This window comes from Coffea arabica, chromosome 1e (genome assembly GCF_036785885.1).
Source record: "Coffea arabica cultivar ET-39 chromosome 1e, Coffea Arabica ET-39 HiFi, whole genome shotgun sequence".
Classification (NCBI taxonomy): Eukaryota; Viridiplantae; Streptophyta; class Magnoliopsida; order Gentianales; family Rubiaceae; genus Coffea; species Coffea arabica.
This window is the reverse complement of record NC_092311.1, coordinates 30,557,717-30,575,271: the sequence shown is the minus strand read 5'-3', so window position 1 is coordinate 30,575,271 and position 17,555 is coordinate 30,557,717. Positions and strand designations below refer to the sequence as shown.

Sequence of the window (17,555 nt, the reverse complement as noted above, 5' to 3'; positions counted from 1 at the left end):
ACAAAATTAGATCCTATCTTTACTCATATTTGTATTAGCAAGGTCTACGCCTAGATCTCATAATCTCATGAATTAAAAATTTATGAGAAAACATGATTAGTTTGGCTTAGATTTAGTCAAAATATGATCCATAAAAAAGCAACCAACTTAAAGTTACCCAATCAAGGACGATTTGATAGATTTGAAACTCCTGTAGAAGTAGATGTGCAAAAAATCGACAATGATCGGTTGATGTGTGCACAAACATAAATGCCTAATTGATGAAGCACCAGCACTAACCCTGTAGTGTTTTACACGAAAGAGACCATATTCTAAAGGTTAAACGTATCAAACAATACAAAAAAATATTTATTTAGTGTCAATGAGGAGTTCCCACTAATTCTCATCTCTAATGTATCCTTTGCTTCTAGAGCATGCTCGAGGACCTCGTGCAGTATTATTTAGTTGAGAATCAGACAAAAATATATATTTATTTAGTGTCAATGAGGAGTTCCCAGTAATTCTCATCTCTAATGTATCCTTTGCTTCTAGCAATATTTTGAAACCCGGACTGGACCGGCCGGTTCGACCGATCGAACCGAAAATCGGTCATGTGTCCGGTCCGGTTCATAATCTGTGTTGATTTGGTCCAAAAACCAGTCAAACTCGTAAAAAATCGTATAAACCGTTAAACTCGAATCGAACCGTAAACCGTAGTTTTTCAATTTTTTGATAAAATTGACAGAATTTTGACCGAAATTATCTAAGCCTAGCCTTCAATCTTCACTCTTCGGTCTTCCTGCTTCCTAAAATTGCCGTCTCTAATTCCTTCTCCCCTTAATGGCTTAATCCTAATCCTTCTCCAAAGTCCAAAGTCCAAAGTCCAATCTTGATCCATAGCAATCAGCAAAAAGGAAGCATGAAGTTTTTCTACTCACCGCATCGATTCTTAGCCAAAAAACTCTGGAATTCAAGCTATTATCGGGTTCGTTTATCTTTTTCCCTTTTTTTTTAATCTTTCTTTGTTGATTGCTGGGTTTTAGGAACCGTCCCCTCAGCCCTCAGTGGTTGCTGCTTTTGGGAAAAAGATTGAATTTTGATGCTTGTAGTTTCATGTTTTGCCTTGCGATAGGAAGATCGGAGGCAATATGTGAATTTCTGGATTGATATTCTGTGAATTTTTGTGGGTTTTGATTATTAGTTATAATTCTTGCACTGCAGTTATGAGTTTTGTAGTTGTAGATTGGTCCAGTTGCAGGTGGTAGATCTGATTCTGTAATAGCTGATTGAACTATACTGTTATCTTCTTTTGGTTACTAGTTCAGGTGGAACTTTTGTTGGAAGGGAATTGTAGTAGTGTCGTATTTGAAGAAGAATGATGATGCCGTAAAATCCTATTTCATTTTTGTAAGTTGTTGCTTGAAAGATAAGATAGTGTGAATAAATTTTTGTATATGTTTGTAATTTTCCTGCTCCAGAGTTGCACAGCTGATTGGTAAATTTTTTGTTGCTTCATTTTGGTTCGAACTTAGCAGGACTATGAAGAAACTGAAAGGATCTATCTTCTTTTTTCACTATGAATTGGTTTACGATACTTCCTGATATTCGGTAATGAAATTTGCATGCGTACGTTCAATGTCTTGGGGGAGCCTCTAATTATACAATTTGTTTGTTGGGCATATGATCTTTATTGACTTGTCATTGCAGCAGCAGCCTAAATGATTAGATTATATTTTTTCTATTCCTCCATTTCATAGACTAACTTGGTAAAGTAAAAAAAAGTTGAAAAACAAAAGATCTGGTTTGTTCTCAAATTAGATAAGGTATTTTTTTTGGTTTGTCCTCAAATTAGATAAGCTCATCAGTCTGTTTGTCCTGTAATTTTTGTTTTGTTTTGTTTTTTTACTCGTTAGTTGCCTTTGTTGCCTGGCTCGAAGATTGTAGCAAAGGTGAATCAATAGGTTAATCTATTATCTTACTGTGGAGACTGCTAGCCAAGAGAAAGTGCGAGTTTCTGCACAAAATGTTTTTGAATAGGCTTTTGTGAGTGAAAGTAAAAAAAAAACCTCATATGCACATGAACTCCAGTAGACGTATGTTTCCTGAAATTCCACAATGATAAAGCTGCAAGTCTTCATAAATTTTGCATACTTGTTTCTTTATTACAGTGATGGATCGAGTAAGGATTTGTACCATTTTAGACAGAAAGTTTCATGGTCACAAGTGGAAAAAGTTCACGGATGTTGACTTCAAATCATCATGGAATTAAAGAAGGACGAATAGTCTTAAGCATCATTGATTCTACTAAAATTATTGCAATGCATCAAATCATTTTAAATTTACAATTGATCCACTATAATGTGTCCCGAATCACTAGTAGCACTAATGTTTCATAGCCATGCATCACTAGGTGTATATTTTAGTTTTGGCAATTATTACAAAACTAGGATTATCTTTTGTTAAGGTGCCATTGGATGTCTTCTTGTTATTTGAGAAATTTGATACAAAATTTCCCATCCTCCTTGGCTATGTATTAATTTATTTGTTGAATATTCATAATTAGCTATGTATTAATTATGTGCATAGGTGTGTGTGTATATGTGTGTGTATATATATTTATTTATTTATTGAACCGGGGTTGAACCGGTCCGACCGGTTGAACCTCGACCCTTTCACTTCGCCGGTTCAATTGACGGTCCGAGTTTTAAAAGATTGGCTTCTAGAGCATGCTCAAGGACCTCGTGCAGTATTATTTAGTTGAGAATCAGACAAGATAAGATATACCAGCATCATAAGATATACTAGGGAGGATTCTCTTAGATTGAAAAGAGAATTTAGGAAGCAATGTAGATAGAAAAGAGAATTTGTTAACTTTTAGTGAGGACAAATAAGAATAGCATATAAATTTCCAAATTTTCTAAGCTTAACGATTACTTTTTTTCAAATTTAAGAGGAGTCAGTTGCCCTTTTTTTAGTAAAAGTGAAAGGGTTTGAACCTGAGATTAGAGATATCAATTACAATTTAATTATGTTGACTCGTCCAAATTCACCCAACAATAAACCATCGAAAACCTCCTATTAATTTTGAATGGATTTAAATCGATACTCAATTAAATTTATTTAATTGGTAGGCAGTGAGTTGACTCGATTTACTCATTTATATCCATTTAAAAATGATTATACATAACCATCCAAGTATTGAAATTCACCCATTTAAAAATGACTCAAATGCAATGTATAAACATAACCATCCAAGTATTGAAATGCACATGTTTAACAAATAATATAAAATATAATTTAAAATTATATGCAGATAATTACTACGTAGTTTTTTTCTTTTTTTTTGGGGCAAAGGTGAAAAGAAGAAAAAGAAATTTTGTGAGTTTCATTCTACAGCTAAAAAGTTAACAAAACTTTTCAAATGGGTTTGTGCATTGAAAGCATATCAAGAAAGAAGTCCAAAAAAAAAAGTAAAGTTGAGTTTTTGTTGGTGGTTTTGATCATAAGTGAGAGGTGAAATATCCAGTTATTTATTTATAAGTTTGTTGAGTTAGAATTTTTGATGTACAGGGGGCATATGGTTGTTAATTTACACATATATTAAGGATTTTGATAAGATTTACAACATGGGGGTGGATAATATTGCCTACATATTGGATAAAATTCTTACATTACACGCGCACACACTAAATATTAGATAATATTGTCTAAATATTGGTATATATGTACACAATGATTTTGGCGGGAGCGGGACATCACAACTCACCGTACTTACCTTTTCGGGAAGCAAAATCCCATAGTTATGGCCCTCACAGAGTCAGGACAACATGGACTTGGTGCCCTCACAGTGTCAGGAGAATATCCCGTTCCCCTCCTTTGCTGAATATGAGTGATATGGGTGCAGCACAATCTTGAACACCGACCCCACCTTTTTGAGAAGCTAAATCCCACAGTCGTACTCATTCGAGTACATTTTGGAGCACAACGACAGTACAAAAACAGCAAAATCCCATGTACAATCCTTGGTCTATTTAGACACTCCCACGGTCTTGCACTCATTTTCACGCACAAAGGTTGAAAGCAATGCAGAAGACAGTTGTGTGTGTAACAGGGGCTTTAGGCTTCATAGCATCATGGCTTGTCAAGTTCTTGCTCCACCGTGGTTACATTGTCAAGGCATCTGTCCGTGACCTCAGTAAGTATCCCTCCAAGCCCTTCGTCTTTCTCTTTTAGATTTAGCTTTTCTGAAAATTTTTTCCCTCTCTGAAGTTGAAACTTTTGGATATTGGTTGTGCTTTAAGTTACATGGTATGAAGATTATTGATTTTTCAAAAAAATTTTAATTTTTAAATTTTTGGGTTTTGTTTGTGAGCTATTGGATTCTTGTTGGTATTTTGCTTGAGTTTCTTGTGCAATTTCGTTTTCCAGTTTAACAAACAATTCATTGGTGGCTCTGGGAATTGAAAATTCTGATTAGGTAGGTGTTCATATTGAAGATTGGAGAGATAAGGGCTTTTGTTATTATAAGAATGGAGAAAAGGAAGGTTAAATTGGGTCTAGATAGTCAGAATTGAGGAACATCATGTAATGCAATATTTCTGTAGTAAAAATCTTGGGCTCCAACAAACTGCAATTTTATCGTTGGTTAATCCTATGTTCTCTTGAATAATAACACGTGCACCTGTAACATAATGGAAATTTGAAAGAATTTACTGAGGGTTTGACTGGTGGCATTGTCTTAGTAGTTGGCAAGCTTATGGTTTGGAACATATGGTAAACCCGAAAGGTTCGCTACCAATTTCCAGCTTATATATGTTAAAAGATGTAGCTGAACTCCTGTGGGCTTTTTTTGTTTTCCTGAGCAGAACTCCTATGGTTGTGCTGCATTTTCAATTATTATTATTGTTGTTGTTGTTATTTGTGGTTTTCTGTTTAGTCTGAGAACAATAAAGTAATCCACGTTCTTTCTATATTCTGTCTTCTATGCAGCATATTTTTTTTTTATGTTGTGGTGGGGAAGGAAGGTTGGGTTGGTTGGTTGGGGGGGGCAACTTGGGGAGACGAGATTTTGCTTCCTTAAAGAGATTCCCCTTTGTAAGCTGATGGATGATGAGAAAGTACTAATGTACCTGTCATTTTGAGTCCTCTTCTTTCTCCTTTCTTCTCTAGTATACAGGTTCAACTACTGGAACTGTCTCCCATGTGATGTTAATCACCATTGACGTCATTGATATTCCCAAACTACCATCCTTTTCTAATTCTTGAAGCCATTATGTTGTCCAATCTTCCAGATGCTTGCGGTGTCTTACTAGTTAGAGGTCATCATCTGGTTTTGTTATTTCATGAAACTACTGTATCAAAGATAAATTTTTTTGCTTCTGAGCTTAGTGTTCTTTACTATGAGCTTTGGTCTAATTCATGTAAATCATGCAGATGATCCAAAGAAAGTAGCACACCTGCTTGCACTTGATGGAGCATCAGAGAGACTTCAGTTGTTCAAAGCAAACCTACTGGAAGAAGGTTCCTTTGATGCTGCAATTGATGGGTGCGATGGTGTTTTCCATATAGCATCTCCTTTCCATGACCCACGCAATGATCCTCAGGTCCATTGATCATTTCCTTATTCCTTAATTGAGTATGCATTTTCTTCATTTGTCAAAGTAAGACAAGAAGCCATAGGTTCTGCTAGTTAGGTTGCAGATACATCTATGTTTTCTCATGGTTTACTCTCAAGTCACTGTGTGAGGACTCGTAAAAACTATTATTTTATGCCTAATTTATGGCTTAATAAACTATTTAATTGGATTTTTGCCACGAGGAATATTTTCTAGCCTTATTAGACCTAAATACATGGAAATATAACTTCGTTATATTTTTAAAGTGACTCGTTCTGAAAATTAATTTCCTGGAGTACGTTTAGTAAAAATAGTGAATAGTACTTGGAGATTTTATCCGCGTAGTAGCACAATAAGCTTGGAATATTGAAGACTTGTACTATGGTCCTAAAATAGGTAATCTTATGAATAAATACTCAAGTGATAGTTAGTAGTACAATCGTTATAAGAATTTCTCGGAAGTTTCGCGTTATATTGTTAAAATTGACGGTACGCGTTTTCACACGCGCGACTTTATTTGAGGGACTTTAGACCCTTATTTCGGGACAATTAAGAGTGAATAATATTTACATGAATATATATGCATTGGAGGTTTAGTGCATTAGTGAACCAAACGCGCGAGAAAATCGAGCCGTAATCGCACCAAACGGCCCCTAATGAGAGTTGACTTTTGGGTGAATTTCCACCACTTATTTCACCTTCTCTTGGAAGCTAAAGGAAATCAGATTTCTCTCCATCTTCTCTCTCCTCATAGCCGACCAAACACCCTCCTCTCTCTAACTCCATTGCTTCAAAATTTCTGCTCACTAATCTCACTCAAAACCACCCCAAATCATCTCCAAATTCAACCAAACTTGCACCACACCTAGCTTGACACTTGAGGAGCATTTTAAGCTGCAAACAAGGGCTGGAAATCACGGTTTTTCTGGGGTAATAGAGGGCCGAAAATTCTGCTGAACATCAACCCAAAGTAAGTGATGATCCACTCTTAGAAACTTGAAGTTTGGAAGCTATCTTACCTTGTTAAGTTCATGCATGCATTTGGTTAGCTTGATATGGATGTAAAATGTGATAGTGGGCTCTTTGTATTCCCACACTTGGGTTGTTGTTGCTGATTTGAGGATCAATGTTGGATTTAATGGTAGTTTAATGGTTATAATGATGAATTTATGGAGTGTTATTGTTGGGAACTCAAGTAGAGGTCATGACCAGAAATTGCCGAATCTGCCCCTGTTTTGTTCGGCCATGATAAGGCCCATTTTTGGTGATTTATTGGCATGATCCTGATGTGTATATGTTATATTATGTGTGTAGAAATTTTCGTTGGAAAACATTAACGATTGGATGGGCAAATGAATTTATTCATGAACTAGGCATGCTGGAAAATTATTTTCGGGTAAAACTGTCCAGTGGTCGTATTGTGGCCATAACTCTGTCCTCGGGTGTCGAAATCAAGTTCCGTCGGTGGTGTTTGAAACTAGACATTCCTAGCTTTAATTTGAGATAAAATTCAAGTTCTGATTCTTTGTGAGTGATCCGAACCAAACGTTTTAAGTTAGCTGTCCTGTCTCTCGGATTTGCTGGAATGGCTTGTTGAGGCAGCAACTTGAGGCTCAATTTTGAGCTGGTTGCTTGCCAAATTTCAGAACATTTCCTTCTGTGAACTTTTAGTCCCGTGAATGTATTTTCTAACGCCATAAACCATGCCTCATTCCGAGTTAAATTGATTGAGTTGTGACTAAAACAAGAGGACTGCCCTGTTTTGGAAAAACGTAGTATTTGGACTGATTTGGGGCAAAACTTGGGAATGATTTTATTAATTGAAGTTCTTGATGCTCATCACTTACCAAAGGTATCATGGATGTGTCTTAGACCTTTTTTTCACAAATGAACCATGTTCGGATAGTTTTCTTGGTTAAACGATTTGAAATTGTGAAATGAAAGTCACAAGGCAGATTGCCTTAGAATTTTTCCTGAACTTTGGTTGACTAATTAACTACCTTCCCGAGGGTATTTTTCCCTGAAATTTGATAGAGGAATACCTTGCATATAGGAGTAAAATACTGCCAATTTTGGCACCAATTCAAGTTCGTTTCGATACCGAATTAAATTGCTAGTGTTGGAGGTTCAAAACTGGAAATTCTTCTTCAGTCTTGAATCTTCCTCAACTTTGAGCTACCGTATCTCGGTACTCGAAACTCCGATTCTTGATCCGCTTGTTTTGTTATAAACCTCACTTGTAACACTAATTGAGCTGTAAATTTCAGAGGCCGGTTTGCAACATGTGAATCGTGCCGAATTTCCAAAGTTGGCCGAATCCAACTTAATTCTGCCTTGTACGCCGAACCTGTACCTTCAAGCTCATTTTTGAATACCTTCCACTTAGATTCATGGAAAAGTATCTTTTAAGAACTTTTAGTACTTTCTAAGAGGTTTCCAACGGTACCAAGTTTTATAATTTTGGACCTACTGAGTGCAAGATCTGATTTTTCTAAATTTGACGCGCAAAGCTGAAATTTGCTGATTTCTTAGAAAATGAAAATTTGAAAACTTGTTACTCCTTCTTGATGATAATTGATCGCTTTAAACTTGATTTCATGAAGGAAATCAGTTTTTCTTGTGTTAATAAAACCTCACTTTTGAACCTTTATTTTGAGTGGCTAAGGTTCTTGGTTTGAGGTATTGACTAGTCCAAATAAGCGTAACTCCTTTCTTGATTAATACGTGATTGTGAGTGAAAAATACTTGTTAATTACTTCAGGTGCTCAAGCGAGTCTTGAAAAGAATCCCGGAGGGGACAACTAAAGATTTTCTCGCTCAATTACTTTTGAATTGGTGAGTGTCAAGTGCCTGACTTGTCGTGTTTACTTGATTTACCTGCTTATATACGTGAATATCACTTGATGAGACGAGTGTGTACTTTATCGCACTCGCTCTCCTTTACTTGAACTTTACTTGTATTAATTTGGTTTTCAAAGTCGATTGAGTGAATCTCGTCGACTAAAATATACCCGTTTTCGTGTGCGTGTCGTGTTGCCATGCATGTCGTGTATGTCGTGCGTGTCTTGTTGTCGGGTGGAGTGAACCTCCTCGACTTATGGGGACGCCCAATTCTCTTAACCAATCTTACAACTCGAGCCGGCATGGGCTTGGTCGAGAAGTTTGATAAACCAAGAGAATAACAAAACACAACTTGATCTTTTGAGATCTTGTTCGGCATACTCGTGGAGTATCGCCCTTTCCGTGCGTGTTCAAAAATCAAAACTTGATCTCTTGAGATCTCGTGTGGCATACTCGACGAGTATCGCCTTTTTCGTGCGTGTTTGGTTTCGGATCCGAGAGGGTGGAATGTTGGTCGGAGGAAGTAATAAGTGAAGTTTCTACGGATAAAATACCCACCAGGATAACGGAGTGTCATCACGAGGGGGTATCGGATCGAGCCGTGGCGAAGCAAGAGGAAAATAGCTCCTGAGAGCTCCTATATCCTTGAATTGTTTCTGTTTATTTTTCTCGCTCGAATTGTAAATTACTTGAATATTGGGATTGTTATTTGGACAACGTGCTTGCATGTGTGTTTTCTTGGCCTCACGAGCGTTTCGCTCACCCCGTAGATTTGTTTTCCTTAACAAGAATGGATGGAGTAAAACTCGTTGGAACCCTTTGGATGTACTTTTGTATTAGGGTTTCAATTGTAATTGACTAGACATTTTGACTATTGTATATATTTGGGAATTGATGTATCTTTTGGATCCTGACGTAAGAATTGGATAACGGATGTATTTTGAACACGTGGTACAAGACTTGGATATTCGTTTATGGAAGCGATTTTTTCCTTATTAGACTGGTATAAATTGTTATATATTGTTAAGTTTGAATTGATTTGTCTCGAGTCCTGGCGAGAGCTAGGCAGGCGTTCCGCGGATACCCTTGGGTTCGCCCTTGGGAGAAGTGGGGGCGTCACACACTGTGTATGTCTCTCGATGGATGAATGTTTCTCTTAAATAATGATAATAAACAAGGAAGCCCAATAGCCAATTGCAAGCTGATATTGAATTCCAAGATCGAGCCTTTTTAGTCCATTAGTTCTGATGAACTTCTGTTCTTGGCTATGGGAATGTGAAAGAAAATGTAGTTGGTTTCAACAATTGCTTTAGCTAAATTAATCATTTTTAGATTAACACAAATATGTATGAGACACTATAGCTGGCTTTCAATAATTTCTTTAGCAAAGGCAAATAATGTTAGATAATCTCAGGTCACTTCTTTAGCTGGTTCTCAATAACTTCTTTAGCAAAGGCAAATTGTTTTAGATAATCTCAGGTCGCTTCTAATATGTAATCCTAACAAATTTGTGGCTCTACTACATTTGGACATCCTTTATCTCCAATTTGTAGTAGCATATCTGCAAAAAGATTGCAGAAATGTGCCAGAGTATAACCTAAAAATATTGTTGAATCTAGTAATGCTTTGTTGCTTGCCCGCCCCAACCCCCCCCCCCCCCTTCATAAAAAAAAAGAGGAAAAAAAGAGGAAAAGAAGTTTTAATATGTGTTGGGAGCAGAGCATCTAAATGCTTTCCACTTCGTTATTACTTATTTCTGTTTTATTTTTCTTTTGTGTAAATGATTGGGCAGTTGTTCCCAAAATCCTATTAGAGAGGTATATATACATTCAACTTAAAAAATCCAGGATGGTACTTAGTATGGTTCAACAATGTTGGCTCTAAAATCTTATAAATCCGGTGTTCTAAGTAAAAGTGGTCTCCTTACTGTGGCAGTGCATTTGCTTGTCTTTTTTTACATTATGTGGAGTTTTTGTGAATTTGACCTCATTGCGTGTGGATATTCACATTCAGAATTAGTGTTCTACTCATTTTGGTGTGGTATTGAGTATTCTACTCTATGCTTTCTGGTGTTGAAACTTTTTTGGAAGCCAATTCATTTGTTCTTAGGGATTATATAGTATTAACTTCTTTTGTCATTAATATTATTTTTCCACATCTAGGAAAATAGTAAATACAGTCCTACTTGTCTCATGATGGAACATACTAGATATCGTCCTACCTGTCTCGTGAAAGAAGATACTAGATGTCATCCCTTGCATTTGCAAACTAATGCTAAACAGCTTGTCTTGAAGAAATAAGGAGTTGGTGAGATGTGAAGAAATGTAGAAGTATAGATGGTTAAGTTTCTCAGGCTATTTAGGTGAACCTAAAAAAGAGAATATGGTTGTTTCACAACCACAGATATTAATTTAGGCCAAAATCCAAATAAATACAGTTGCAACCCTAAAGGGACATGGATAAGGATGCTTTAATAGCTTTTCTGTGGCAAAAGCAAGCTTTTTAATTTCTTGAATGAAAACTCATTTGCTTAGATTTGGGGTGTGTTAATTCTTCTAGGTGGAAATATTTTGCACTGAAGTAAACCAACGACTGATTTCTGTCTATTGGCTAATGACCACTTAACCACTGTCTGCTTAAAAAGAATACTTTGTTATCTGCATAGCTTGGTCAAAACCATTGTTCAACCTAAAATTAAAAGACTATTTAATTTAACTGGTTTTAGTCATCCTGGACCTCAATCTCTCTAAAATCACAGTAATTACTCTAAAAGAGTCTGACTTACTGTCGAGTTATTTGTCCATGTTGATTTATGGCAGAGCTAATGAATATAAGAGGAGCCCTGAAAAGCTGGAAAATATATTTATGTCATGGAAAAAGCACTGTTCAATGAAAGTAAAGATACATGGTACTTTTTCCAAATACATCTGTAGTAAATATGTTTCATATGAACTTTGTTCCAGTTAGCATGAATGATTTCTGATATCTGTCAGTCGTCACTTATTTGCAATTCTTTTTTGACAGGCTGAATTGATTGATCCTGCCGTAAAAGGGACTCTGAATGTACTTAAATCATGTGCAAAATCACCATCTGTTAAAAGAGTGATTTTGACCTCCTCTTTTGCTTCAGTTGGCTTTAATGGAAAGCCTCTTACTCCTGACGTGATGGTTGATGAGACTTGGTGGACTCTTCCAGATTTCTGCAAAGAAACCAAGGTCTGTGAATGTCACTTTCTGTTCTGTGTTAGATATTATACATGAATTTGGATAATGACCTGTAAACTATTTTCTGCTCCGACTAACGTTGAAAACCATTTGATGTTGTCCCCTAAGCTTTTGCTTTACTTTCCTATTGCACTAATATATATCTTTCATTGAAAATCAGTCATTGGCTTAGGATAGTTAATGGAAAAGCCAAAGGTGACAAATTTTGGGATCAAGCTGAAAACTGAATTCAAATTTCATAAGTTAGAACATGTTGTGAGTTGCTAAAGTTGTAAATCTTCAAACCAAGCCCTGAAACAATTAACTCTAGATAATAATTAGAATCCAACCATGATTCAATATCCTTTTCTATATCTGGTTAAGTTCTCCATCTTGGGCATAGCATACATGATTATGTCATTGTAGTACACTTTACTGTGCTGATCATGAATTCAAGATACATGATTAATTATTTTATTCATCTCCGGAAATTACTTATCCTGCTTCCTGCTAAGTGCTTCTTTCATGCTTGAAGTTGCCTTCCACCATAATTATCAGCATGATGCTGCTAGAAACTTGAGACTCTCTCTCTCCCCATGATAGACACCTTGCTCACTCAGACAAACTGTTTTCCGGGACTGGGTGTTATTGCCTTTTAAGATACAGCCAATTAAAAATGGTTAGTATTTAAAAAGGAGATATATATGATGTTGTTCTTTTTCTTTTTCCTTCTCCTTTTCTAGTCATGGTACATTCTTGCGAAGACATTGGTTGAGGATGAGGCCTGGAAGTTTGTAAAAGAGAATGACATAGACATGGTTGCAATAAACCCAGCCATGGTGATCGGACCTCTGTTACAGCCAACACTTAACACCGGTGGTGCTGTAATATTGAACCTAATAAATGGTATGGATTTTTACATAAAGAGAAAGCAAACCAAATCTTTGGAACTTGCTCTTTTGGTTGGATCTGCTTAGTTATTATTTGAGGGCACAGACCTGTATGATATGCTGTTGGTAAACCTTTTTTTCCCCTTGATTCTGTCTTTGAGGGAACTGAGAAAAATTTTGAAGCTGTCCTTGGTGTTGCTACTGAAACCATAACTCAATTTTATTGGCTTTAGGTTGTTGGCTTATTTTTATTTATTTATTCATTTTTAACTTGCTCTAATTTTCTTAGTCTATATTTGCACATGTACTATATAGATACTTACATAATATACTTTCTTATATTAATTTCAGTTGAATGAGAATGTTTTGTTTGCTCAAAGAATAGAAATGGAATTGAAAGTTGCATGTTGAATAACAATGACTCATGTTTGTTGTTGTTGGTGGCGTTGTTTTTTCCCCCCTCCTGAGTACTTGGTTGAGTCTTTGGTCTAGTGGACTTTATACAATTACATCCAATACTGTGAAGATTTACCCCAAACCACTTGCTAATCTAGCTATTGAAACCATATGAAAATATAGTGGAGAATGTGGGCGCAATTTAAATTAGGGTAGAACTTGTGATTATCTGATTCAACTGAAAATCAACTTGAGAACAAATGAAAATGGCCAAACCACCACTAGACTGGCCAATTTATGTACTTGGCAGCAATGCACCGTGGAAGCTATAAAGCTGAGCTTGTCATGACTTTTTGACCTGTTTAGTCAATTTAGTTATCCCAAGAATCTCATGGTAATTGGAGCAATGTGTCATGTAATTTGCCATGTTGGAAAGTTTGTTGTGAGTTCTCTGCCTGTTTAGTGGATTTGAGTTTTCCGAAGGAGGATGACATGGTCATTTCACATTTGGAGTTTGGCCACAGTCTCATCTGTTTTCAAGTGCGGCAGCGGGTGTGCCCACAATAAGTTTTGTTTTCTTATAGCCTTTTTGTGTTGAGATGTGCATATATGTGTTGTTTATCTGGAACTCAAGTTCCAAAATCTTTTGGGTCGTCTATCATGTAAAAAACTTATTTTGTTTGATCTAGTGTGCTTCTGGGATGTTTTACTGCACTTTTTATTGTACTTCTATCTAAGTTATAAATTTCCTGATGCTTTCTTAATTAAAGTAAAAAGGAAATGTGAAACAAACAAGTACTCAGCATAAGCGCAAGTATGCTTGTTGTAAACATTTTCTCATTCTATATTACTCTCTCTGTTAGAAATGTCTGTACATCAAAGAAGATGATATGAACCTTGTCTTGCCCTTGACTGGATATATTGTATGTCCTAATTTTTGCTTAGCTGTTGTTGAATTCTTCATATAACTTTCTTCACATTCTTTCCAGATATGCTAATGGTTTCACTCAGTTTTCTATTTTTTAGGTTTTTGTCTCAATAGGTGCAGAAACATTTCCAAATTCAACATTTCCCTGGGTTGATGTGAAAGATGTTGCTAATGCACATATACTAGCTTTTGAAAATCCATTGGCTAGTGGAAGATACTGCCTGGTTGAATAAGTGGCACACTACTCCAAAGTTGTAAAGATCTTGCATGAACTTTTTCCTTCCTTAAAGCTTCCAGTAAAGTAAGTCCAAGCTCTGTAATTTGGATTTGATGATGCATTTAGATGTACTGATCTAAATTAGCTATACCATAGGGTCATGTTGGACTTATTATGAAGTTCATCATTTGATCACGTATATAATCCATATTTCCACGCTTCTACCTATGGTAGACCATGCATCCAAAACTCAAGACGTGGCAAAAATTAGGAAACTCTCATGAAGAGTATCTTTGAAAACAGCACAGTTCCTTCATCTGAGTTAAATTCATATTTGATTAAAGCTTGGATGCATTTGATTACTGCTGGTTATGTTACACCTTCTGGTTAAGGGTGTTGAAGTTTTTACAAGATTTTGAATTTTTTTGTTATTTGAAATGGAAATAAGATACAGAACGTTCAGGAGGGTTAACATTTGCTAGGTAGTCAATTAAATTAGTACTTTATGGTTAAAGCTCTATTCCTTGTTATGATAGTTTGGTTCTTGGGAATTTTTACTCCACATATCTGTCATTTTAGGTTTCAGAATGTTATGAATCGAGCATATCAGATGGCGCAAAGATGTTGGAGGTTTCTTTTGCCTTGAGATTGACTAGTAGAGAACATATGTTGGAGGTTTCTTTTACCTTGAGATTGACTAGTAGATAACATTGTCTTGCTGTTATCTAGGTTGCATTTCTGAATTATACTATTTCTATAGGGCTTGTTCTTAACTTTCATGTTATTCTCAGCCCAAATATGCCATTCCTCTGGTCTTAAATAAACATTTTCTTTTGTACATCAATCTCAAATGAGAAGGCAATATAAGCAGCAGTAACGTCAAGCACAATGAGTTCATTGTGTGCATTCTAGAAAGGTGACTTGTATCAGCTGACTTTGTTAGTGTCTGGATAAGCTGCCTCCAACAATACATGTATATGATCATTTCACTTAATGGAGATTGATTCTTTCTGAAGTACTTTAAAGTAGTAATAATAAAATTATGACTACGACATGATCACAATATTTGCAGGATTATGATAAAAGCATGAGTTTGTTATTTGCAAATATTCAGAACACTTTAGTACATGAATATGATTCTCTGCTAATTAAACCTGTAATTAGGAAATCTTGGAGGTAATATGCTTACATGTTTTGCAGTGTTCACCCGGAAGTTTTGACCTTTCTTCATAGCAATAAGATTTTTCACCTTTCAAATTTTGCATCTACTATTCTTTTTTTTCCATGTCCAAAAAAGGGTGAGGTAGATGAACCCAACCAGAAAGAAATTAGAAAACTGACAGGAAATTATATTGTGTTAAGTTACGCAAGCTTTTATCATTCTTTTGTCTTTCTGCTGTACTTGATGGTTTGACAAGAATAAACAGCCTTTATGTGATGTTGTACCTGAGATTCTCATGTCTTAAAGTAAGACATCCCTATATATGTTTGCCTATTATTCATATCATGTCATCTGGATGCGATAAATTTCCATTTTAGTTACGTACTTTCAGACTGATAGGTTATAATTTGTTACTACATTTATAATTATTTTTCCCTTTTATTTTAGCCAAATATTGTATTAATTGATGGATTCTACTTATATTTGGTTAATGGTGCTAATTGTAGGAAAAATAACCAAAACATGATTAAAAGGGCCAATTTCCATCTAATTTAGTGAAGGCACGTTCGGGACCTACATTCAAGTCCAGAAGATTCGAGATCTCACGCGCACGAGGCAGTTTCCAAAGAATTGTCGATTCCAAGTCCGAGGCTATGCTGGAATAATTATTGCCTTTTTCTATTTAGTAGTTGAGTACTATGAGAAAACTATTTTTTTATTAGGAAAATCTATTAGATTAGGAAGGGTCATACAGACTAGGATTCTAGACTATTAGGAAGTCTTTCTAGCTTGAGTTTGACGGAAGGAAAGGGACTTTCGCATGTCTTTGTAAGGAATTAGGGAGAAAAGGAAGGAAGGCCAGCCGACTTTGAAGAGGAAAAAAGGACGGATCCCGCGTGATAAAGACGGGAGCTAGCAACAAATTCGGATCTTCTTTTCACGGGAGAAATAAAAGAGCACAATTACTTTGTTCTTATTACTTTTCCTTGGCTAGTTGGCCGATTTGGCCAGGAACAATTTTGTAAGATTCAGATAGCTTTTGCGCATGGTTGTTCTCCATTAATGGGGGACTAACCTTCTAATTCTAGTCAAGGGACAACTGAAGATTTGGTTCTGCAATTACTGTGAGATCGAATTTATTTTAATCGCTTCCTCATTTATTGGTATTTATATGATTTCTGTTTTAAATTGTTATAGCTCTTGTGTATGATTGATTAGTGCGCAATAATTAATTATTCATATAGGCTATTTTGCTAAATAGGGGTAATTGAATCCGTAATTGTTCGTTATCTCTATCCCAGTAGCAACTGGCGTAATTGGGTTTATGTCAGGGAAACATACGATCTAATTTAAACAAACCCTCGTAGCGTGTTTGTTAGTTAGGATCAGGCCTTTCTAATTCTTAATACAAGCTAGAAATTAAATCCTACGGTCGTACCTAGGGTTGTTTTTGGGTTAGAGAAATAGTTAACGGTCGTACCTTAACTATCGAGAAAGTAAGGAAAGGTTGGTTGTTTATCGCGTGTATGACAACTATAACCAATCTATTAATAAATGTGGAATTATCTGTGAATCGATGATCAGTGCATGAACCATTTCTGAAGTGTACCCTTGGTTAGAGTTTCTCTAATTATTTCTTTTAATTAACTATTTTCTGCATTTAATTTATTTAGTTAGCATTTAATCCAAAAACCCCCCATACTTTGAATTCTAAAAGAAACGAATTATCCACAATCCCTGTGGATTCGACCCTACTCACCGCTATATACAAAATCTGTATTTTTTTCGAGTAGGTATTTATTATTGTGCACGTTCGACACCTGTCAATTTTTGGCGCCGTTGCCGGGGACTTGTGTTTGATTAATTTGTTTCTTTTTTAGTTCATCTTATTTTTATTTTTATTATTTTTCTCTTATTTTTTTAATATATAGTTATGGCTGCTAACTTTCCGTATTTTGGTGATAGATTGGATTTTATTTCTAGAAGGGGTTATGAGACTCGTGTTTTATCTGATGATCAATGGGCTGTTGCAAATTGTGGAACTTATTTTGTCTCAAATCATGCAACCGACATGTGCTCTGCATTTCAAAATGGTCTAAGTGCTCCAATAAATACTTGTGGAAATTTTTCACCTCAATATCAAACGTGGTATGACCCTTATCCAAATGGGTATGAGGGAGGATGGTGGGATGATTCCAATTTTAATTATGAGCAAAGGCTAATAGATTTTCAACAATTAGAGTCTCAAGAACCGTCATCCATGTCAGGTACGTCTCTTGAAGAAATAGTTGAATTAATAGCTACTAAGACATATCAAATTCAA

The 17,555-nt window shown here is 35.8% G+C and overlaps 1 protein-coding gene across 12 annotated transcripts; it reads left to right on the top strand.

Annotated features, from left to right (window-relative positions):
• The first annotated feature begins 682 nt into the window (after positions 1-682).
• Positions 683-16,351, top strand: LOC113701756 (phenylacetaldehyde reductase-like). 12 transcript variants are annotated; one of them, XM_072054078.1, is made up of 9 exons: positions 691-964; positions 1,305-1,386; positions 1,515-4,174; positions 5,413-5,582; positions 11,460-11,651; positions 12,383-12,545; positions 13,952-14,154; positions 14,650-14,745; positions 15,739-16,351. In XM_072054078.1, the coding sequence occupies exons 3-7, from the start codon at positions 4,063-4,065 to the stop codon at positions 14,005-14,007; spliced, it is 693 nt and encodes a 230-aa protein (XP_071910179.1). In that variant the 5' UTR covers positions 691-964; positions 1,305-1,386; positions 1,515-4,062; the 3' UTR covers positions 14,008-14,154; positions 14,650-14,745; positions 15,739-16,351. The 12 variants fall into 12 exon arrangements, with proteins under 12 accessions (XP_071910184.1, XP_071910190.1, XP_071910188.1 ...); XM_072054080.1 differs by having other exon boundaries at positions 1,300-1,386; XM_072054083.1 differs by adding an exon at positions 5,149-5,297 and having other exon boundaries at positions 683-4,174.
• The last annotated feature ends 1,204 nt before the right edge of the window (positions 16,352-17,555 follow it).